This window comes from Tamandua tetradactyla, chromosome 18 (genome assembly GCF_023851605.1).
Source record: "Tamandua tetradactyla isolate mTamTet1 chromosome 18, mTamTet1.pri, whole genome shotgun sequence".
Classification (NCBI taxonomy): domain Eukaryota; kingdom Metazoa; phylum Chordata; class Mammalia; order Pilosa; family Myrmecophagidae; genus Tamandua; species Tamandua tetradactyla.
The window spans coordinates 69445599-69471181 of NC_135344.1; the positions used below are offsets into that span (position 1 = coordinate 69445599).

A 25583-nucleotide genomic window follows, 5' to 3' on the forward strand; every position below is an offset into this window, starting at 1 on the left:
ATATCTAGATTCATTATCCTATGAGGTAAGAATAGATCATGATAGTATACAAATTAAAACATAAACCACAGGTAAACAATAGTGAATTAGCAGATATTCTGCTGTACCAAATCTCAGAATTTTTCAGGTGTCTCACTATGAAATCTGAAAGTTTTTTTTTTGTCCTCATTCTGTTATAACAGAAAAGTTTCCCAAAGTCTCTGGGGAATACTTTTTCTTCAGATTCCAAGGAGAAGCATTCAGGGATGGTGGGTGACGGTGTGATAGGTAAATAATACTGCTACTGATGGTTTTAGTGCTTATTATTTTAATCAAAAGATTATAGACTGTGCTCAAACAACTGTACAAAGTAATTTAGTTACACTGCTGAATGTCAGAGAATTAATTAACTTTTAAAATGCTCCAGTATGCAGGAAGGCCTAATTTTGTAACTCTTTCATCCTGGAACTTTATTAAAACTCAAGGCTCAGACTTTGTAATGAATATGGAAGCTTCTAAAATGAAATTTTTCCAGTATTGCTAATTGCCTAGTGATTAATTTTAGGTAGGTGGAATTCAAGCTAGTTGATTAACTTTAGTTTATCTGTGTATATTTTTTATTTTAATGATAGTTATAATATATTACTTTGCAAATGTATTTTCTTAATGCACTTGGACAACATCTCTCTTCTTTAATCCTCACTAGCAGGCCTTTCAGTGAGGCATGCAAGTACGGTTTCACTTTCAGTTTTGGATGAGGAAAATGACTCTGGTACCAAATCCTACGTAGAACACCTAAGTAATCTGTACATATTTTTAGGTAATTTTATCTATAGGTTCTATACACACATGTCATGGAGGAAACACATTTTGCTTATCAGTTAAGTATCTCTGTAACAATTAAGACTTCCGAGCAAAAAGTCAAGAAATTGGGGAAGAACTTCTCTTGAAATCTCATCCTGGGCACTTTGGAAGTAGGTCCTACGAGTTGAATGGACTGGGCTGGCTGCCTGCAGCTGGTGCAGAGAAGCTGTGGGGAGAGAGCTTGTGCTCAGGCTGGTGTTTAAATTTGGAGACTCAGCTTGCCCAGCTGTGAAATGGAGACGGTTCCTGCCTCACAAGGTTGTTTCGAACAATGAGTGAAATTATATTAAAAAAACAAACGTTTGCACACTTGTGTGCATCACAGACGTGTGAAGTACAAAAATGCATGGAACATTTTCATGAGTTCAATGCACATGGTTTTCTAGATATTTGATAAATATATCAGAATTTATTGCATTCTCGTAGAAAAGATCATAACCTATAAAACGAGGGTTTGGCTCTAGCAGCGAGTCTCTGGGCGTGGCTGGTGATGTGGAGGGGCAGGAGGCACTGCGCCTGCGCTAAATGCCTGGTGCAGCCATCCTGCAAAGAATAACATGGCAAAACGAACAATTCTAGCTCCGTGTACATATTTCTGCCAAATCTTTCAGTATTTCCCCGCTAAGTTTACAAATGTTATGGAACTTTGGATTGATTTTCAAACTATCTTACCATATCCCATGCAATATATGCTACAAAAATCTTCATTCCTTTCTCACAAGATTAAAAAAAGATGGTCTGCCTTATATAACTTTGATGAGAATTTTTCCAAGTGATTTAAAAAAGAAATCAAATCAATTTATTGACATTTTTAATGCCAGGCATGCAATTACACACAGGTGTATTTTGGTATAGTTCCTGTTTGTTTTTTTTTTGCATGGGCAGGCACTGGGAATTGAACCTGGGTCTCCAGCATGGCAGACGAAAATTCAGCCTGCTGGGCTATTGTGGCCCACCTAATTTTGGTATACTTCCTGTTTTCAAGATTATTACATCACTGGAGAGATATGCCATATCAGACCCTGTAAACAGCTGAGATTCAGTCACCATTTCTTGAGAATCTCTAGCAAGCTGGGTACTGTCTAAAGACTCTCAGACTCTTCATTTAGTTGAACCTCATTACATGCTCACAAAAACTCTAATGGGTAGACTTACAGCCAGGTTTTATAAACAAAGAAGCTGAAGCTCAGTGATATTAAGTAACTTGCCCCAACTTAGGTATACAGTGGTCAAAAGTGAAGCCAGGATTCAGACCCAGTCCTTTTGTACTCCTAATTCAGGTTTCCTGCCTTAGCTTCATATCATCTTCCAATAAAGGTAGGTATAGTGAGCATTTCCCAAAGGCATTGCTAAGAAGATGTCATAGGCAGAACAAAAAGGGCCAGTGATGCTGCTGGAGGCTGGAGGCCTGCAGAGGGAGGGGGTTGTTGGTACTGGGCTAGACAGGGGGCTCTACTGAGGGTGGAAATGATGATAAATGATGGATTTGTAAGGCCTAGAGAATCAGGGTGGGAGAAAAGCACCCAGAAACTGGGATGGAATGAGTACAGGTCAAACAGGAGAGGAGAAGTATTTGGGGGACAAGAATATCAAGCTAATCAATTTATTTGGCTGAAGCATCTGCACTGTGCAAGGAAAAGAAGAGTCAAAGATGAGACCAAAGATGTAAAGCCAAAGTGGAAAGGACCCTGCATGTGACTCTCAGGTGTTTGGACTATCTTATTGGCAGCAGAAAGCAAGTGAAGTGCTTGCATATAGCTGACTAAAATGTTTGGTGATGACTACATCAGTCGTTTTCCGAAGATTTGTATTTAGTTTGTATTTTAGCTAAAAAGGTAATTCTCTCTGAATCTCCGGGTATTCATAATTCTCCCCGCAGCCAGGCCCATATCTTTTACATGGTCTTCATAGATCCCAGCACCCTAAAGAGACTTCCAAAGCTTTTATTAATAGCGTTGCTGCTGCTGCAGCAAGGGTAAAGACACCTTTCTGTCTGTCTCTACCTGACTCATCCTGTAAAGAAACAGGATTACTGTATTCCATTGTAGCATCTGCCACTGCCATCCATAGTCTCTGCTGTCTGTTTTCTTTCAACTGGCCTTTGCATGAGGATGCTGCTACTTCCCATCAAAAGCAAGGACTGCATGTTCCCTCTCTGCCCCTCTTCTTAACAGGACAGTATCATTTATTTGTTTATTAAGTGCTAGGCCTCTATTGACATGAAGGTTGTAATATCAATCTTATATTGATGTGGTGAGAAACAAAGAGATTAAGTAACTTGTCCAAGTCACACAATAAGCAGAAGAGCCAAAACTGGAATTGAACCCAGGTTAGTCTAATTGTACCTAGAAACTTTCTAGAACAGGAGTTGGTAAAGTATAGTCTATAAGTCAAATCCTGCCTGTACCTGTTTTTGTAAATGAAGTTTCACTAGAACACAACCATGACCCTTTGGTCAATTATTGTATGTGCTTGCTTTTGTACCATATGGGCAGAGCTGAGTAACTGTGATAGAGATCAGAGGCCAGTAAAGTTCAAAAGACTTACTGTGTGGCCCTTTACAGAAAAAGTTTGTTGCAGGCAGAGGAGGTGATAAAGCAAAGTTGTGGTCACGTGGAAGGGTAGAGGGTGAGAAGAATTAGTAATGGAGTGTGACGTGTGATGCGGTGAGAAAAGCAGGCAGGGGGCAAATCAAGAAGACTCCAAAAGCTTTCTACGTATGTATATATGTATGTTTGTATATATGAATTTATTTATTTACAGTAAAGAATCTATCAATCTAAAGAACTGTTCACGTAATATATTTAGCTTGCAATTAAAAGTAACCTTTAAAAATACTACATTATAAAACACTAGTAAATAATGATACACACATAAGAATATTTATTGCAGCACTGCTTATAAGAGCAAAAATATTGGAAACCAACTGAATGTCCATCAATAGGAGAATAAGTTGAATAAGTGAAGGTATATCGGCTCTGTGGAATATGGTATAATTATTAAAAATAATGCACTGGATCAATTTGTGTTGATATATCAAATTGTCTCTGGCAAACAGTTAAATAAAAGAAAGCCTATTGCAGATCAAGAAAAAGTAAATATTTTTAAGAGAGTGAATGTTTATCTAAATATGTAAGTATACATAAATGCAGAAGAGGTGTGGCAGAATGTATCTAATTTATTCACACAGGTACCCTCAGGATCAGAGCTAAGGAGTGGGGAATGACAAGTTATTCACTATCCATACCTATCCATTACTCAATTATGGTGGGCATTTATTATTTATACTTGTTATTTTCAATAAGCCAATAAGTTGTGCTGTTTGATTAAAAAAGTTCTGGATATTTTTGATTTTTAATGTCTTCTTTTACTAATCTGTATTTTGTAATTCCCTATAATAACAAGCTTTGCTTTAGTGATGAGGAAAATGGTCATGTTTTATGTCCAAACTTTGCTGTTGGTAATCAATTGGGAAATAATTACATTAAAGCCAGATCAAGTATGCAGATGAGGAAAAAATATCCACCTGATGCTCAGGCAGCCCAGTCTTGTGCTTCTGGGGTCTGGGAACACCAATATCTCCTTTATGCAAGGAACCCTGGACATTTTAGCACACACTGTTCTGCAGCATTTAATTACCCAGAGCCTGGGCCAGGGCAAGATTCCAGAAATCCAGAGATTCATAATAAATGACAAAATATCTTCTGAGCATAAGCTCAGAAAAATAATTTCTTAAGCCCTTTTGAAGGGATACAATGGCTATTTCATGAATTACAGCAAAATGACAAATTTATTTAGGACACACGTGTTTAGAATGAAGGTGTCCAAGGAACCACTGTGGGTGGAATCCAATGGGGAGGGCTGAGTCCTTTTATCTCATCTCTGTTTCTGTCTACACTTCTGAGCTGATTTTTTAAAAAATATTTTTTATTGAGACATAGTCACTGCATGTACAGCCCATACAAAGCATACAATTAATGGCTCACAATATCATCACATAGTTGTGCATCCTGAGTTGATCTGGGCACCAATTTTCCATTTCCAAAATATTCAACAGAACCTTGTTTGCCTTTTCTTAATGGCTTTGATCTGCTTAGAGTTCCTAGGACTTTAAGATAGGTGACTGCAGAAAAATCCTTGTTACTGCTTTCATGGCCAGATTCCAATCTGGCATTTTCTCTTCATTTATGTTTTTACTTTTTTTCCTCCAGGCCTTCTACCTGAAAACATGCTCCAGGCAGGAGTGGAATTGTTTTGTTCACTTCCATGTCCCTAGCACCTAATGCAGTACTTGGCAACAGCAGAAGCCCCACAGAGATATGCTGAACGAATACATGCAGAATAAGCAAATCACCATGCCACTGCCAAGTGTGCAGGAACCAGGGACGGCCAGCCTGAGTGAAAGCCCTTGTTGTGCCACTCCCTAACTTGCGTGATTTTGTGGATCACTAGATCTGAGCTTGGTAAGGATAAGGATTTTTATCTGATTTGTTCACTGCTGCAGCTATAGAGTTTAGAGTGAAATGTGTTTTAGATATTTGTTCAATTAATGAATGTTTGAATGAATGAGTCTAATTTCAGGACCTGGCTACTGGATGGTCCTGAATTCTACAAGGTAAATGGTCTTTGGCTGTTCATATGCTGTGCACCAATTCTGTCCTGATCAGATGCCTGGAGCTGGGGTAGGCGGCAGAGCTTGCAGTTACCCCTACAGAGTGTTAACAAGGTCACAGAATTTCCTTGGTTTTGGTTTCCTTATCTGTACATTGAAGAAATTGGACTAGGTAATCTCTGGCGTTCTTTCCAGTATAAAGCTCATGAACTTGGTTAGAGGGCCCTTAAATTCAACTGGAAGTGGGGAGGGGAAAGAGCTTCTCAGAATGGCCTCAGGGTTCCTGTCTGGTCACCACCCTTTGCAGGCTCAGGAAGAATCCAGCCTTTCCTGGTCCTTTGATCACTGCTTATTTGATTAAGGGGTCTAATTTAGTTCCTGATGCTGAATAGTGCCTCAAAACTAAATCAATAAAGGTCTACATTTCTTTATTTTGTGCAGAGATGTGTGGTATGTACACAACTAGACTGTTCCAATTGCAAGGCTTTAAACATTAATTTTTATAATTAAAATTTTTAAAATAATTTTTATAAATTATTTCATTAGCCTCCACTATGTGCTTGACCCATTCATATATCTGTCTCTATCTACATCTACACCTTTAAACCTATATTCAAAATTTTCTCTAAGCTTTATATTTACATCCATTTTACAGGTGAAGAAATTGAGGCTTTAGGGGAAAACTCCTATATTTATCTGAATCAATCAACTTGGCTTTACCAAAAAACTATAATGTGAATGGTAATGAAGAAAAAACAAAAACATCAAGAAAATTTGTTCTTGCTCTTTAGCAGCCTTAAGTCCTATTGAGAAAGCAAGGCACACACACAGAACAGGCATTAAAAAGGCACACACACATACACACACAAACAAGCAACTGATGGTAGGGTATAGACTGAAAGGACAGAGGATTGCTAGGAATGAGGAAGTCTCTCATTTATTTCTGTATCTTGAGGTCCAGCATGTCATGGCACATAGTGGTTGTTCAAAATATTTTAAGGCGTTGAGTGCCCACTAAGTGTAAAGCGTTGTACCGGGTATTAGAAACACAGGTGCATGTATGTACGATGCTCTTCACCACAAGGAGCCCCCATGGCTGGAAGTGCGATAGAGCACGTCAAGAGAAGATGAGCTTTGAATAAAGGAGACTATCCAGGCAGGAGTAAACAAGGGATAGAGAGTGGGAATGAAGTCACTGGGTGGAGACTAGAAACAATATTGCCGATAATGATGGGGACGGCTGGGATACTGAGGGTATGTGGAAAAGATTTCATTTCCAAAGCAGAGAAATCATGTTGGAAGGAGCAAGCAAAAAGGATGATGGATAACAAAAATCTTGCTACTGACTTGGAAGTTTAATATGTGGAATAATCAAATAACAGTTATAATTCTGGGGAAGAACCTCAGAGGAGGTATTTAGTTGCAGCTAAGTAGTGGAAATAAACTAGTCGGCCCCTGGCAGTACAATTTATTATCAGGATCATTAAGGAACTATTCCATTGCATGTCACTCCCTCTGATTACCATAATTTTCCCCATCCAGTTTTATACCAATGTAGTCCTCAGAGAAATGCATAAAATTTATAACATAGCTAGTATTAGGACAAACAAAGTAAGCTTTGTTAGGCATTTTCTTAGTAGTGACAACTGAATATAACCTTTTAACTAATGGTCACTCTAACACATGTGTGAATTAAAATATATTAAGACTGCTTTTGGGAGGTAAAGAAGTTATTAAAGAATACCTAGGTGGGTGGGAATGCCTGAAAATGGTTCAACTCATGCCTGGGGAAACCAGCTAACAGATCATCTAAGGTGGCCAGCTGCATTCCAAACTAATTTTCTTTAGGATGAAACTGTTTTAATGATTATAATTGCATCCTCTTGTTGCAGATAGAAACTTTTAATATATTACACTGAAATGTGTGGACGATAGAAAATTTTGTATTATACATATAAGAAACAAGAATATACAGTTTGGGGAAAACAAGGTAAGATTCTTTCCCTTCGGGGAAGAGTGAAATGAGACTAAGTGTCAATGGCTGAGACATTCCAAACAGAGTCGAAAGGTTATCCTGGAGGTTATTCTTACGCATTAAGTAGATATCACCTTGTTGTTCAAGATGTAGCGGAGAGGCTGGAGGGAACTGCCTGAAAATGTAGAGCTGTGTTCCACTAGCCATGTTTCTTGATGATGACTGAACAATGATACAGCTTTCACAATGAGACTCTGTGAATGTGAAAACCTTGTGTCTGATGCTCCTTTTAGCTACTATATCAACAGAAGAGTAGAACATATGGAATAAAAATAAATAATAGGGGGAACAAATGTTAAAATAAATTTAATTTGAAATGCTAGTGGTAAATGAAAGCGAGGGGTAAGGGGTATGGTATGTATAATCTTTTTTTTTTTCTAGTATCGTTTTATTTCTTTTTCTGTTGTCTTTTTATTTCTTTTTCTAAATCGATGCAAATGTTCTAAGAAATGATGAATATGCAACTATATGATGATATTAAGAATTACTGATTTATATGCAGAATGGAATGATATCTTAATGTTTTTTTGTTAATTTTTTTTTAATTAATAAAAAAGTTAAAAAAAAAAGATTCTTTCCCTTCAATAGTTCTGTTATCACAAAATAAGAAAACAAGATACCTTCAAGAATTCTAAATAGAAGTAGAAAGCAGAGTAAGCATTACCCAGCCAGGCACCTTCAAAGTCTTGAACTGTCATTCTTTCGTTAGACTAACACAGTTGAAACATGGACAGGATTTGGAGTTGGAAGGTCTGTATTCAAATCTCAGCTTTTATTGTTTAGGTCTCTGAAGTCAGACAATTTGCCTAACCTCTCTCAGACTTCAGAGGCCTAAATGAAAAAGTAAGAATAATAAGACAAACTACATACAGCATTGTCATGAGGAGAAATAAAAATAAACTAGTTGATATGCACAGAGTGCTTAGTACCATGCCTGACAGCCCAAAATAAGTGCTTGAAATTTATACTAGACAGTTATTATTGTTGACATTTCTGGTGCTACTATTATTAGTTTACTGTCATTGAAATACATTGGATTTAATCAGAAGACCCAGGTTTGGGTCCCAAATCAGCTACTTACTAAGACTCTTTATTTCCTCCCCTATAAAAATGCCACGACTGTGATGGCAGGAATGCCTGTTCTGTCTAAATCATGAGAATATGGGAAGCTCAAAAGACAATGTATGTGCAAAAACTGTAAACTGTTAAAACAAATGCAAGGTGTTTTCTCTCCTTGAGAACATACCACCTGAAAGGCAACTCAAGCATAAGGCCGTTTGCTTCCATTGAAGCACATAATGAATATAATTCAACACACTATCAGGGCAAGGATAAAAGGGAAATACACAGCTCTTCAGTAACGGTGACCTATTGTGAGTCTGACTCTAAAGCTAATCTAACGTATCGTTCTGTTATGATGGTGAATCTTGCCAACGATTAGTCGCATAGAATCTATTCAAATTTACAACTTGGCCTGTTACAAAAAAATGTGAACATAAACAGACTATTTCACCATTAAATCATGTAGTGCAGACAAAATTTACTAATAATAACCCTTCTACCAAGATTAATATGAGAGCAAACATACTTCTTAAAAAATAATCACAAAGCTGGGATGCAGTAAAGGAAAATATAAAAATTCCCCAAATTGCTGGGCAGTGTTCAATAAACAATAAATTGGAAGAATGTCAAGGAAAGCAGGTTTTGTATCTTGCATTTGAATTGTAAGGAGCCTGGAGAGTCTAGGTGACTGCACAGGCGATGAGAGCTGGCCCGCGTAGGGCACCTGGGGCTGGAGCCATGGAGCTCAGTGGGCATGGGCTCTAATTCAAACCTCACGCTGTCCTTGAACATGAACCAAGTAAAATTATTTCTCCTCAATATGGAGAAGAGAGGAGATGGGATTTGTATATTCTCTTCCACCTACATTGGCTACATTGTGCTTTCAAGGGCAAAGGTTTGGGTTAGAGAAAAGGCAGCCTTGGGAAATTACTACTGATAAACTGCGAGGAGAGTTAAAATATCTTCTGCCTATTCATAATTGGCTGCATATTATTCCTTTATTGATTTCCCTTTTCTCTTTTTTTCTCACCCTGCAATTCAAGCTCCTGAACAGGATGTCACAGAGATGTGGGCAGAATCAACGTGAGCTCTTCTGCCAATGATATTGATCCAAATACTACGAATCGTTTAACAACAACCATAAAAGAGCACATGCGGAGTGGAGTGCAAGGGTTGACTTTGGCCTTGAGATAGGAAAGCAAGTTCAGGATTCAAAGATGCACCCCACCCTCACGCCCCTTCAATTCAACATGAAGGGGATGGCACGCTTGGAGAATAGGGTCATCTCTGATTTGCCTGCTCGATCATCAACTAACACTGTCTACATCTTCTTTCAAGCAAATTGATCATACTTATCTGATATATTTGAAGGTGCAAAACCCTTTCAAAATGGTAAAATGCACCATGATATATTGAAAAGGTAAATTCCTAAAAGGAGTTCAAGAAGTGGGTAGGGGACAAACTCTGTTTCTTAGAAAGAAAGGTTTAGCTAGTCTCTGAGTGAACACGATGGTATAATAATTTTTTAAAAGCAGTTGATAGATCTGTTTAGTCTCTCTGACCAATGTCTTTTGACAACGAGGACCAATGTCTAAAATATGTACCAAGAGAAAATGGATTTTTATTTGTAAAAAAAAGAACAAAAAAGAAAATGGATATACTGGTTTCTACAATTCTGGGATAAGTAAATAACCACTGTTCCTTGGGAAATAGTTTAAAAAAAAAGAAAAAAAAATTCCCTCTACCAACAAATGGAAAAGATGTTGAAGCTTTTAACTACTTGAAGTTGTAAACAGTGTGGGTGTGAAAAAGCAGTAAAGAACAATTAGACCCTGTGAAGTTTTCAACAAGAGGAGTGGGTGTATAGCAAATAATACAAATGCAAGATGCAGCTACAAAAATAGAGAGGCATGCGTATCCATAGGAAATGGAGGATGCAAACAGAGAGGGAGCTGATCTGAATGGCTGTGTGTGTGCAGCCTTCAAGAGAAAGACAAGCTATTTGACAAAAATGAGAGGTCACCCTATGCTGGGAACAGCATTTGCATGGAAAAAAGAAAAGGAAAAAAAAAAAAACCCCAACAACCCACATGATAAATGTATGCTATGAGCCAATCTCTCCCATGAGCAGCTGGCTCCTTGGGAGTGAAGGAGAACACTGGCTGGAGAGAAGGTGTGAACAGACAGAAAGTTGCTCTCTGGCACCTCCTGGTCACTTTGTGCGTGCTGAATGAAGAGAAGGCTTTGGAGGGGCTGCAGAAAGGGCAGTTCCTTCAGAGCTCCTACAGTGCGGGTCTAGCATCCCTCAGGGGCTTGGAGGTGCTCGCCTTCCACCTGCAGCTGGGTTGAAGGACACCTACTTCTCACTGTCTACCTCCTCGGCTCAGACTCCGCCTTGACTCCAACTAGTTACTTAATGTTAGGTTTTCCCATGTTTGTAATTCCCAGCCTGGCGTCTGGAGCTCCTTGGAGAAAAAAGATGTTTTTTTAGAATGTTTAGGCATTTAAATTTTAAAATGTCAAATTAGTCTATATTTACAGTTCCTTAGAAAATAATTATATGTGAAAAAAAATTGAAAACTGATACATTTGGGAAAAAATAGATGATGTGCTATCAATAAATCAAAAGGGAAATTATTCAGAGTCAGAAGAAATAATATCTGAGGTATGTTTGGATTAAAGATGACAAAGACAAGTGACAGGTAAGAGAAGAAATCTCAATGTGACTAAGTAGATATAAATATGAGACCATGTGTCAACAGAGAGATGATTTTTAAAACAATTCCAAAGACTAAAAATGTTTTAAAGACAAAAGGGAATCTCACATAATCTTATGGATGAGATAAGCTTTCTATTTCTTAGATATAATATGAACAATCAGAGAGAGGAAAATTCAAATTTTTGAGGATGAAGCAATAGAAATATTTTTTTTTTTTTTTTTTTTAAAGGAAAGACAGAGAGAAGGAAGGAAGGATAGAAGGAAGGAAGGAAGGAAGAAAGGGAAACATCTTTAAACATTTTCTTGTTTTTATTGTATTCTGTTTCTCCGTTTTTGTTACATGGGCTGGGGCCGGGAATCGAACCGAGGTCCTCCGGCATAGCAGGCAAGCACTTTGCCCGCTGAGCCACCGCGGCCCGCCCAATAGAAATATTTTTAAAATGAAGATCGAGGCTTAAATGAACTCTATGTCCCAGTGAACATAATATCCAGAAATAAAGAGAATTATTTTGAAGACATCTAAGGAACTATTACTATTAACAAATTTGTCCTTTTACTATTCCATGTGGTTTACTTTCTGGTTTATATTTTCAAAAAGTTTCTTACCTGGGCTGGCTGTTCACCTTTTCATGTTTTCCGCTGAAATTCAAACTACAGAGGTTTTTTGATTTTAAATGTGAAGAGTATGATTCCAAATTTGCCTGAGGTTGTTTTCTCATACGATCATGAAGCGTTGCCTCCTTTCTCAAGTTCATGTCCGAATACGGGCAGCCAAAAGCACTGGTTTATATTAAAAGGAGAGCACAACTGTCAGTTTATAGTGATAAATCAGGGATCTATTGTCATTGGAACAGACTTACATCCAATATTTAAAAGTTGAATTCTCTCAATGAATGCACTCAAATAAGTTTCTTTTCATTCTGCCCTTTGTCTGAGACAACATCAGGTTCTAGACTATAGATATCAGCAAAGGTAGCTTTATCAGCATACAAAGCTTTCAGAAATTTGAAAACTTGAAAACCTAGGACAGCATAAAGATGTGCTTCCAGTGGAGTCATGAAAATATATCACATAATACCCGACTCAAAGTTTATTTCCTCAAATATTTCTGTCCCGGTTTGACTACCTGTACCACAAAATACTCTGGATAACTAAGAGTATACTATGCTTTTGTTGCTTAATCTTTATGTAGTCAGAAATAAACATTGTCTGTGTTTCACTTGTAGAGGGAGTGAAGAGAGCACTGCTTCACCCCCCGAGCCTGCTGGGAGGTTTCAGGCTGGGATGTGCAGGGTCAGCTTGCAGGTGGGAAGGAGGATTCCTAAACCCAGGCCAACTGCGGGTCCTGCCCCTCCTGCCAGTCTCAGCTTCTGAGTCCTGGCCCGAAGTGTTCCTGCAATGGCAGGCTGCAGGCAGAGGGGCCTGCCCCGGCAAACCACCTAGTTCCTGCCCCAAGCTGACGCACTGTCTGCATTAACCGCCTGTGCCCACGCGCCTGGGTCCAAGTGCACAATCCTGGGGAGCTGGATGGCTGTCCCCAGTGTAACACAGAACGAGCCCTAAGCCGGGGGCGCTGTGAACCCGAGCAGCACCCTCTCTCTCTCTCACACACGCCTGGATCCAAGTGCACAATCCTGGGGAGCTTGATGGCTGTCCCCAGTGTCCCCAGTGTAACACAGAACGAGCCCTAAGCCAGGGGCGCTGTGAACCTGAGCAGCACCCTCTCTCTCTCTCACACACGCAGACACTACATTAAATGGCAGTGCCTAGCACGGCCCCACTGTAGCACCTACATCCAGGGGAGCTCTGGTCAAAAGCATCAACAGCCAGGCAGGTGGTTCCTTTTTAGGAACTCAATTTTCATTTACTGTAAATTTGGTGATACACAATGAATAAGAAATTCTTTCTGAATAAATAACAGTTTCATTTTGTTATTTTAAAGCTCTGATGAAATTGGGGACTGGTGCAGTTTTTCCTCTATTTTAAAGTCAACTAAGTTATTCAGGGAGGGCCTATAAGCAATCCAAGCCCAGCACCACTTCAGTACTAGTCTCCATCTGGAATGGACCTTCTCGAATGGGAACGGATAGTTGGGATGACACTTCCCCCTGCCCCTGCCACAGCTAGGAGGGACCCCCTGGCTGTCCTGTAATTTATAATGACTATTGATTCACCGGTTTGCTTATTTATCCAGGTATTGATTTAACAATCTAATAACTAAGCATCTGCTAATTGCTAGGCATTTCAGAGAATATAAATCTAGTAAAGAAAATATGACATATCTATCTATAAATACAATTTATAATAAATACAAAAGCCACCACTTATTGAGTATATACTATAGGCCCACTGCAATACAAGATGTTTCTTGTATTATAATCACACAAGAAATATTATTTCTAATATTTATCACTAAAAACCACTTATGGTATTAACATATTTGTTTTACAGGTAAGAAGACAGGCTCACCCAAGAAAAGAAACTTTTTTACCCAAGATCACATGGCATTTTCTTAGGAAGCCCCGAAATAGATCAGTCAATTATTAGCACTGATCAGGTGGACAGAAGTGGGACAAGATTTCTAACACTGTCAAAAAAAGAAACAAGAAGAAAACTATGTTATAACTCGTGTGCAAAGAGAACCAGAAGCAAGTATTTACAAGATAAAACAGTATTTGGTTTATCTTGGTTTAATGGCAGGGACTAGATATGTTGGCATATGCTAGATTACTTTGCACGGAGTTATGATATGAGAAGTACTGCTTCCAACAACTCTAACAGAAAAGGCGGGAGCTTGTTTAAACTGCAGCATGAAAGTTTTAAGGGAGACAACAGAAAGGATTTTCTGAAGACTAACACTGAAAGGTCTTTGGCTAACCTAAGGGAGGTAGAGAAATGTTCCTAGTATGGTTGAGTTTTCAGTAAGATATTATTTCTGAGCATTTTGGCTAGAAGAACCTATCTCTCTAATACATACTCCTCACTGGAGATTTTTAAATGATCATTCTGGTCAGAAGTTTTCTTTTTCTTCTTTAACATGGGCAGGAACCGGGAATTGAACCCAGGTCCTCTGGCATGGCAGGCAAGCATTCTTGCCTGCTGAGCCACCGTGGCCCGCCCAGAAGTTTTCTTTTTCTTAATTCCCTATCAGCTCTCCTATATGATTCATGCTGTAAGATTAACATTATCTATTCCTAAGGCTTACTTGTGCACCATTTTTATATAGTTACCGTAGACTCTTGTCATGGTCAGGTTCATGTGTCAACTTGGCCAAGTGGTGGTTGGGCAAGTGCTACTTGTCTGTTGCAATGAGGACATTTCATAGAATTAAATCATGATCATGTCAGCTGCATCCACAGCTAATTCCATTTGTTATCAGCCAAAGGGGAGTGTCTTCTGCACTGAGTGATGCTTAATCTAATCACTGGAAGCCTTTTAAGGAGGATTCAGAAGAGACAGGCTCTTCCTGTTTAAGCTGGTGAGCCTCTCCTGTGGAGTTCATCCAGACCCTCCATCAGAATCGTCCGCTTCACAGCCTGCTCTGCGGATTTTGGACTCTGCATTCCTGCAGTCACGTGAGACACTTTTATAAATTGTATATTTGCGTGTGTTCCCTGTTGATTCTGTTTCTCTAGAGAACCCCAACTAATACAACTTTCTTGCAAAATTTTGTTTCCCTCAATCCTCACTCAAAATCAATCCTTCTAGTCACTGAATCATTTTCCTATTTCCTAATTTCATCCTAGCTCCTCATTACTCTCTAGTAGTAAGGCATGCAAAACTAAATGCAATACCCCAGAGTGTCATTAAGACAGAGCCATCCCCAATTCTGCCGGGCAGTGCTTGTGAGGACATTGTTTTAGATAATGCAGATGTGAATACAGCTTGAAGTTGAAAAGAATATAGGAAATGACAAAAACATAGATGATGCTGGTGAAGAATGTGAGAGAAGATAATGATGGGAGAAAAAAGAAAGTGCAAAAGAGTGGGGGAAAGGGGATTTTCAGATATGATTGCCTGTACTGTTTTCAAGCTGCGTTTGGAGTTCCTGTCGTGAACAAGTTTCTGTGTCTAACACTGTGCTTACTCGCCTTCTTTGCAGTGGAATCATTATGTTAAAGAGATGGCACCTCAAACTGTGCTCTGTCTTCTTCAACACTCAGACCCTTACCTGTATGTACATGATGCACGGGTGCATGTATGAGAGAACGTACATAGCTCAATATAAATCTAGATGCACAGAAAAAACAACAACTATTGAAGTGCATGTCCTAGGTGTGATAAAACCATTTTAAACTCACTTTTCAAGCTTTGGATTTAGCCAAATGTTGGGGATAAAATGGTTCTGAAACACAGTCTCTTTTAAAAATGTCTGACATAAGCTGAAATTTCTATGACTTAAAGCTCTGTTGGTTGAGGTAAAATGTCAGTTTCTGATTGATAGAGAAGTATTATATTCAAAATTCAGTTCATTATGGACCTAGTAAGCAAGCTTAAAAACAGCAGGCTGAGAGGGAAGTACCTAGCAGCAGTGACTTTATAGGAAGCTTGGTTCTTCTGATTGAGCAAACTGTTTCCCTGTTGTTCATAAATTCAATTTTGTGTTTGTTGTTTGCAGGAAAAGAAGGAGGAGACAACAGGAATCAGTAGGTTGAGCCATATGAAACTGCAGTTTTTTAAAAGTCAAAGACAGCAGGATATCTGCATTTTCACATAGCTCAACTAAATAATTTACCAAAAAATCAGCCCCAAACATATCAACAGCCAAGTAGAATGTACAGATAGTGTGCATTAAGTAAGTAAAAAGCTGCTAGATGGTTACAAACTTTTAAAGGAGATTTTTTTTTTAATCTAAAAGGATCTGGTAGTACTCTCTTACCATAAGATAGAGGGAAACATGAAAAAGATTTTAATCAAAAATACTAGTTTTGTTTTTCAGAATATCTAACTATAATTTAGTGTCTGAGGGTAAATGAGAAGGTTAACTGTATTAGTACATTTTGTTTCTTTAAAAAACCTGTCCTTTTCTCCTTTTAAGAGCAGCTATTCCTCAAGATTGTTCTGCCTTTTAGTTTTAATGGGGACAGAGGTTGGGATGTACCAATTCACAGTTGCAGATGCTGGGTTCTAGCATTTTGTGTTAAGCCTAGGAGAGTTCTCAACCCCTGAATTTTCCTTCCTTCCTTTCATCACAAGGGGTGATGGATTCCACTTGTCAGTTTCCCACATTCCATGCCCAGTCCTGATTGGAGGCAGGATATAATTTACCAATCCCAGGCACTCATTCCAGAGCCCAAACCTTCGAACCTGAAGTATACCAGTTTCCATACCTGAGCCCCTGCCTCGTTTTATGGGCTCCAGGTTCTCTAACTTTTTTTTTATTATTAATTAAAAAAAATTAACTAACACAACATTTAGAAATCATTCCATTCTACATATGCAATCAGTAATTCTTAATATCATCACATAGGTGTATGGTCATCATTTCTCAGTACATATGCATCGATTTAGAGAAAGAAATAGCAAGACAACAGAAAAAGAAATAAAATGATAATATAGAGAGAAAATAAAAATAAAAATAAAAAGTACAAAAATATATAAGAAAAAGAAACTATAGCTCAGATGCAGCTTCATTCAGTGTTTTAACATAATTACATTACAATTAGGTAGTATTGTGCTGACCATTTTTTTTTTAGAAATCATACCATTCTACATATGCACTCAGTAATTCTTAACATCATCACATAGATGCATGATCATCGTTTCTTAGTACATTTGCATCGGTTTAGAAGAACTAGCAATATAACCGAAAAAGATATAGAATGTTAATATAGAGAAAAAAAAATAAAAGTAATAATAGTAAGAACAAAACAAAACAAAACAAAACAAAAACCTATAGCTCGGATGCAGCTTCATTCAGTGTTTTAACATGATTACTTTACAATTAGGTATTATTGTGCTGTCCACTTTTGAGTTTTTGTATCTAGTCCTGTTACACCGTCTGTATCCCTTCAGCTCCAATTACCCATTATCTTACCCTGTTTCTAACTCAGGTTCTCTAACTTTGCCTTGGCCAGGGTCCTTGTTAATAATGCCTCATCTGCTGACACGGCTAGATCCAGGTGCCTTACCAGTACAGAAGCCCCACATTTCTAATTTGTTCTTGCAAAACCCCTTCCCATGTCAAGATCTCTGCCTTCCGGACAGAAGATCCATTTCCCAGGAACCAGCTGGCCAGTCGTCTACATGTTTCCCACTGTGAATCCCCTATTATTGTCTTTTTTTATATATACATTTTTATTGTAAACCTTAACAAACATACATTCTTGACATACATTCTATACATGGTGTACAATCAATGGCTCACAACATCATCACATAGTTGTGTATTCATCACCATGATAATTTTTTTGAACATTTGCATCTCTCCAACTAAAGGAATAAAAAAAAAACAGGAAAGACTCATACATACCATATCCCCTACCCCTCCCTCTCACTGATCACTAGTATTTCAATCTACTCAATTTATTTTAACCTTTGTTCCACCAATTATTGTCTTTTGCCTAATTATTGGATGCTGTACCTTCTTCATACTGGATTTCTCACACCCATTCCCAACTAGTGTTGGCCAAATCCCTAGAATACCAGTTTCTGCTCATCCCACTATATTATCTTCTTATACCAACAATGTGCACATTTTCTCAAGCCACAAGTTTAGTTTCTGGCTCTCCCTGACTACTCTGTTCTGCTGAAAATAATGGGCCATGCGGTCAAATCCTGGAAGATGGACAGTTTGGACCATGAAGTTATAACTGAATTGTCACCACCTACCCCGTGGGAACTCCCCACACCTTCAGGGCTTCCAGGAGGGCCTGGGGTGCTGAAGTTTCAGACTGGTCCTTCCAGTCTGAGCAGCCTCCCATGGGGGTCCAAATCCCCTCTCACTTCCAAACACTAATCATTCTTTCCCCCCTATGACATGACCTTGAAGAGGTTGGGAAGCACTGCAAATTTAAGAAAAATGTCTAAGAAGAAATAGCCTCTTGAGTGCTGTACTTCAAAGCATAAAGAAAAACCAGGGTTCAGCAGTATTTCAGGAAGAGTATCAAATTGATGACAACCTTTCTTCTGATGCTGAAAGGTGAAGTTGCCCAAAATAGAAAAGCAGATCCCAGGGGCACCCTTCTAGGAATGTGCTCTCCTATAGGCCGGAATTAGAGATACATTTAGATTTTAAAAGGCTCCTTTAGAAATGCATGTAATCCATACCTAGATAAAGGCTACTGGACTTTTTATTTAACTAGCCAATCATCCTCCTTTCCTTTTTAAGACCTAGACAAGAAGACACAGAAGAGTCACAATTTAGATGGGGGCTTAGATTCTAAAAGTCTGTCTACCCTCAAAAGAGACAAAACATTATTTGTTTGAGTAGAAAAACAAAACAAACACATTAACAAACTTAATATGGAAGTGGGGGGTTGCCTTACCCAACAAAAGGCAGGGAGCAAGTACAGGATGGCTGCTCTCAGATAGCGAGGGAGGGCCTTGAGACTAAGCAGAGAAAGCGGTTTAGCAACGGAAATGGGAAGGAATAAGGTAAATCAGTGTGGTCTGCCTCACCATTTGGTCATCTGGGCCCTGTCCTGTGGCAGGTGGCCCTGACTGCGGAGGACAGCTAAAGTATGCACATCACAATCATCACAAGAAAAGTGGCGCCCTCTCCCCATGTTGTTTCCCAGGAAAAGCTGAATACTGTTTGTCCTCACTGCTGTTTTCCTTTGTGTAGATAACCCACGCCTTTTCAGAATGTCATTGTCTTTAATATGTGGGTAGTCTAAACTTACATAGTAGAAGAATGCTAAATGAACATCTTTTATTCTTAAGAAAGCAATGGTTTCTTGGTCAAATGGTGCCAAAAGGCATGATAAATAACGTAATGCAGATTACTGAAACAACAGAATTGCTTTCATTCTTTCCATGATAGATTTTTAAAAGCTAACACATGGCCTCTCGCCTCCCCCACCTCTGTCCTTGCAAAATACCCTCATGTCCTCTGACATGTGTATGTAATACATTTTCTGCCTGCTTACTCTATACTGTGCTGTGCCTTGAATTCTGTCTTGGCATGACCAAAAACCTGGGAGCCCAAGTCTGGCAAGAAAGATTCGGTTTAAAAACTACAGATTGAAACAAAGAAGACTGAGGTTTGGAAGCTCCTTATGAAAAGGTCAAAACCAGAGTCAGAGCAAGCTGCAGCCTTGCATGCAACAATACCTACCAAAGGAAGCCAGAAAACCCCAGACACTCATCATGAGATCTCAAAGTATCCTAGGTCAAATCTTTGAGAGGAAGCAAATCCCTGATATTTCTATCAGAGAAGAAAAAAAGAACTGGCTAAACCAACAGGCACTCCACAGGCAAGAATTCAAAAATGTTTTCTGAACCAAAGAGATCAGCACTCAGAGGGAGAACAAAAGAGAATCCATAAATTCCTTGGGAGACAGCCCAAGTGGGAGGCCAGATTGGACTCTTCAGCAGCACCAACTGGACCTGTCTACTTTTCCAAGTGAGTCTCATCATTTTCTCCCCCTGAATTCCTTCTGCAAGAACAAAACATTTCTCATTACTATTTCTCATTACTGCAACCCTTGTGTCCTTCGTTACTTGGCACCCATGTGGGGTCTGTGGGAGCTGGGAACCATGTATCATAATGGTTCAACCCACCCAGGCTGTACAGGGAGGAGGGAGCTCGAACACCCCCTGACCCCTATGAATCACTTGACAGTTCCATCAACTCTGGGCAGGGACATCTCAGCCTTGCAGACTCCTTTCTGGCCCCAATACCAAGGAAAATGCCAGGATCACAATGAGCAGGGAAGTACTGCAGTTAAAGAACTCTTCTCAGGCTTATCCTGAGCCTGAAAAAGTCCAGGACTCTGGCATATCTTACATGTGGGATGAGGGGCACTGGCACTGATTGCAGAATGGGAACCTCCCAAAGGGTCAGTGGAGTAGGCTGGACACATTGATGTGGACCTATAGCCCAGTCAGTGCAGTAGTCATATCATCTGCTTGACCAGCCACACCAGCAGTATGGAAACAGCTCAAGGCTCTGGGATGAACTGTCATCTACAGATCTTCAGTGAGAGGTACAATCCCTTCTGAATTCAGGCACTCAGGGAGAGGATCCCTCAGGACCCCAACCACCCTCAGTGAGGAAGAATTTCAATACTGTTCCACATGCTACCAAGCACACCAGAGGCCCAACTTTAGGAGAAGTTAGCCTTCCCAGGACCTTGGGCCAGTACTCTTTTCCTTTGTTGTAGAATCTGAGTGATTTAAAGAACGATGAACAATGAGGACATCATGCTCAGGAACAAGACTAATTCAGGAAGAAGAATAATTCACCTTGGTACCAAATGGACACTTCTGCTCTGTCTTCTGGATAGTGGTTATCTTCTGTATTCACTTCCTGGAGTAAGGGATTTGTTGGAAGCTCCATCCTGCCACTGGAAGCATCACAAGCACCAGGTAATGGATCCATTTGCTGAATCCTTGATGTGAAAATATTTTCATGACAAATATGCTCTCCTCTCTGTACTAATCATGCCGTCAGCACATCTGGACAGATCAAGAACTGCCACAGATGCAAGTGAAGGGAACAGGTATTAGAGGAACTTATCTGGGTTTCTTGACTTTCGGCAAGATAGGAAGTGGAACTTGAAAGGAGTATTATATGTAAAAAATGAGGAGAGGCAATATTTCTTGATAACATGAGTTTAATAAAATAGTCCTCACCTCACAAAGCTAATACACGACTTAGATCATTGTTGATTTCACTTCTTTGAGGGCTAAGAGTGAGTACACATAATAAATTCTAGAATATATATAAAAAAGGAGGAATCACAATAGCTACTATTTTCTACTAAGGATGTGACACAATTCCCATTGTTCTGCTCTCAAACACAGAGATGGGCAAAAAACAATCAATAGATAAATGATTCTAAGTTCTCATGGTAAATCTTCAAATCCCTGTGATTTAAATGAGGCTACCCAGGATGCAAGGATATATTATATCTAACTCTGACTAACCTTTGCTCATAAACTAGATGATGTCTTCACTTAATTGTCATTTTGAGTACTCAGAAATTGAGTGCGCACAGAGTAAGAAACTAGCACGAATATTAAAAACAAAAGTTATAAGTGAGCTAAAATAAATCTATAACTATAGAACTCATAGAATTCAAAGAGTTGAATAAAATAAATTTGGTCCTGGAAATACATTTCTCTCGGGTAATTCAACCTGTGAAAGCTTATTAGATATTATGAACTCTCTAAAATAGCCAATTAGGAAATTGGAAGAGAATGGCCTACTGAAATTGAGCACTGTAATCAGTTTAGTGTAGCAGTTAAAGGCATGCACTAAAGAATTGGAGAAAACTGGATTAAAGGTACTGGCTCTATAAATTTGGGCCAGTTACTCAATCTCTCCATTTGTCATTTCCTCATCTAGGAAAATGTTAGTAATATCTTCCTCAATAGGGGTTTTTGTGAAACTAAATGAGACAATCCATAAAGACCTCAGTACAGTGACCTCACAAATTATGACTTTTTAATTAAAAAAAAAGCCAATTATAATGCAAAATACAGTATTAATGATCGTCCTTTCTATGGCTAATGGATTTTGCAGTTCAAAATTTTCTTTTGGTTCCTCTTCAAATCTTCTATTTCTTTGCCAAGATGTTCTACTTCTTTGCTGAGACCTTCTATTTTATCATTTGTTCCAATTGTGTCCATAATAGCTTGTGGAAGTGTTTTTATGATGGCTACATAAAAATTCTTGTCAGATCATTCAAACAGCTGTGTCATCTCGATGTTGGCATATGTTGATTGTCTTCTCATTCTAGTTGAGATTGTCCTGGTTCTTGCTATGAGTAGTTTTTTATTGAAGCCTGGACCTCTTGGGTACTGTGTTGTAAGACTGGATCTTATTAACTCTTTGGTTTTAGCAGGGCTCTTTTGACATCTGACACTGCTCCAGCAGGAGAAGGGGGTGTCGCTTCATTATTGCCAAGTGGAGGTAGAAGTCCGGGTTCCCTCTAGTGTCTAGCAATGCCAACCTGGAGGGTTTGGGGGACGCAGTGGCTTAGTTGATGTTGGCCCTTGGTGACAGTCCTAACTCCCTGCTAGGCTTCCTCAGCTACTATTGGGGACATAGAGGGGCACCTCCAATTGCTGGGTGGGATGTATGCTGAGGCTCCCCACAGGGTCTGCTGTCACGTTAGGAGAATGGGGGACCTCCCTGACACCACCTTGGCAGGGGTTTGGGGCCCTCATTACATACAGCCTGTGTGAGGGTAGAAGTCCAGATACCCACACAATTTTTACTGGAGGGGATGGGCCGTAGCTTTTTCTGCCATGTTTGGCTGGAACAGAGCAGTGATGCCTGAAAGTTTTGTGTGCTGCTAAGCTCCCCCTCTCCTGGTCCTGTGACTAGAGAGACCAGGCTTTTCTTGGGGCTATTTTTGCCTCTTCCATTGACTTTTCTAGGTTGTTGGCTTCTCTGACAAGTCCAAGATATTCGACGAGAAAGAAAACTCAGGCAACTCACCACTGTGTCGTTCCATGGGTCCCAAAGCCTTTAGACAGTCTGCCATCTGTTCTCTACAGTTCAGAGTCTTTTTATTCAACAGCCCTCTCTGTATTTCACTTTTTTAAAGGAAAGTGATATTTTGCTCAACTAAAGCACCGGGGAACTCTGCTTCTCATATAGGCCACCCTGAGTTTCAATCCTGCTTCTAAAATACCACCCCTGCCCTCTCTGCATCCTGGTGTCCTCCAACAGGGCATGGAGAATGTTCCCCTCCATGCACCAGTGCAGGGCTGTACTGGGTGCTGAGTGCTCAGTGAAATCCCTGGTATGTGTGCACCCAATAAATACTCTTCTTTTCCAGCACTCATGTTCCTTCTAGAATTCATATGACTGTTGTTTACAGGAGTGCAGTTCTCACAGTACAGAAGCACTGCAGAAGAGCCATTGCTTCTTCCTCTCCTCCTCTCACTTGCCATGAGAGTGGCACAGGCTGAGAGTCCTTTGCTTCATGTTCAAGACCGCCATAACCTGAGCCAGGCTGCCTTCCCAAGCCCATCTCCATTTTCACCACCACCAAACCTGAGCTCTGGCTACAGCAGAATAATCACTACTTCCCAGATTTTACACATACTTTCCAACTTGTGTGATTATTTTCCATGTTATCCCGTTATTTGTACACATCTGTCTTTTGTACTATAAGTAAGTTTCTTAGAACGAGGCCATAAGTGTTTTTTTTTTTTTTTTGTCTTCTCAACAATTTCTCATTTTATTAATCATTTCTAGTTGGAAACACTTTGTAGCAGGGTAATATTATCTCCTTTTAGCATGATACAACCCAGTTGTTTTCTTGACTTTGTTTTAGAATGAATCTCTTCTGCATCATCTAAAACGAGGTTCATGTACTCATCAAAACCAATAATACAGCCCTCTATCCGCATATTTACTTGCTCATAGAGCCACACCTGAATCTGGGATCTATTTTGCAAATATCTGAAGATGAGGTTCTTCTTTTGTTTTCTGAAAGCAAGGTCTGGTACCTACGCTATGAAGAGTGCCCAACAAAGCACTCAACAGCGAGTTCCTAAAGAAATTCTCTTCGACTCCCTTATTCTCCAGGAGTTTCCTTGGCACTGACAACTTCTTCCTCCTCCAACACTGGCCCCCCCCACACACTCACTAACCAATAAGTTGTCTTCCCTCTGCTCACGCCCAGCCTTCCTGCATTCCCAGTAGTAGGGGTCCACCTAACCCCACTGCCCATGTACTATGGGTTCTTCAACTACCCGCACTTTCTGACAGTGTCGCTAGCCCCACGGGCTGATGGGATGTGGGGCCGCACTCTGATCCCTTAAGCCCCCCATCTGCCTGTTCCTTAGCCCCCATCCCAGCTTGAACCTTCTAGACCTGACATTCCGCATAGGATACGATGGGCTGGACCATCACCTTCTGCACTTTCTGGCCCTGGCCACGATATGCCATGGTGGAAGTTCACACAACCGTAAGTGTTTTTATTATGGTGAACTGAGAAAAACTGGGCCACTCTGTGCTTTCAGCAGCATGTCATTTTGTAAAGGAATATCAATTAGATACAAAAAAGATAGGATGGATTGTGGGGACAGGGAAATGGGAGGGGGGGGGGTAAAAGGAAAGAAGGGAGGGAAGATGGAAATACACTTATTTATGGATGTCACTTAAATTGATGCCAAGCAGGATTTCAAACGTAGCACCCAGGAGAGAGATTTCAAACAGCTCAATCAGCCCAGAATTTGCTTTCGATTTCTTCCTCACCCCTGTAAATAGCATTCTGGCACTTAACCCATGTCAGGATTTTCTTTTCTGTCCCCTGCAGCCATCTAGAATGATTCCTTCTTCTTAGGAGCTATGTTTGCCATTTCTAGGAGAATCAACCTAGCCTTACTTGCATGTCTACCCATTAGCCAGATAAAATAATAAAGGCCCAAATGCAGAGCTGGAGAACCAGCACCTTTCCTGGAGAAGAGTTAGCGCCTATCACGACTTAGCCCTCTGGATTCCTGATCTGGTTTTGGAAATATTCACAAGATTGAAACTGATGAAGATGAGAGCACATGCCAAGAATATGAAACCCTGCAGCTGGTGCACAGAAATAGATGAATATCACATTCAATTTTCTTTTCTTTTTGTTTCACTGGAGCCATGAAGTCAGTCATTTCATTAACGTCTGTTTTAATAGTAAAAAGCCAAATCTAAGATGTGACATTTAATTGGTATGTATTAGGAGATATTCTTTAATTGAGCTTGCATAAAATGTTACCTGAGCTGTTCTGGTATAAATCATATTTTCAGTAAACTAGACAGGGGAGGAAAAATGCCTCAAGAGTGAAGGTTAAAGTGTGCGTGCGTGCATATGTGTGTGTGTGTGTGTGTGTGTGTGTGTATGAGTGGGTCCACTTCCTTTCCTCTAAAGTATTTTAATGTATGGTTACTAGAAACTTCCAAGGTATAAATTACTCTCAAGAAATGTTATGCAATACTCAATAGCACTCTAAAGACCTTTAAAAAATTTGAAGCCAGCTTAATGTACTAAGTAAGCATTTAGGCATGGAGAAGATCTGATGAGTAAAATCTACAGTTTAAAAGTTTCTACCAGAATATTATCTACACAGTTAACATTAGGCAGTAAATTAAACAAAATTACAAGCTACATTATCAATTCAGTCAAGACAATTAGAGTGACAAG

General features: G+C 39.6%; 1 protein-coding gene and 1 pseudogene across 20 annotated transcripts in view; one reads left to right on the forward strand and one right to left on the reverse strand.

Annotated features, from left to right (window-relative positions):
• Positions 1-25583, reverse strand: part of L3MBTL4 (L3MBTL histone methyl-lysine binding protein 4) — a 497842-nt gene that overhangs the window by 155232 nt on the left and 317027 nt on the right. For 19 of the 20 annotated variants that reach the window (XR_013165276.1, XM_077135929.1, XM_077135928.1 and 16 more), the window contains one exon: positions 11878-12051. The exons of the other annotated variant lie outside the window; for it this stretch is intronic. Coding sequence is in view for 18 of the 19 variants with exons in the window: in XM_077135929.1 (XP_076992044.1) it covers positions 11878-12051 (174 nt within the window). In the remaining variant the exon portion in view is untranslated. The remainder of the gene's footprint in view (positions 1-11877; positions 12052-25583) is intronic. 20 annotated transcript variants of the gene reach the window in all.
• On the forward strand, positions 19534-20313 carry LOC143662775 (double homeobox protein B-like; annotated as a pseudogene).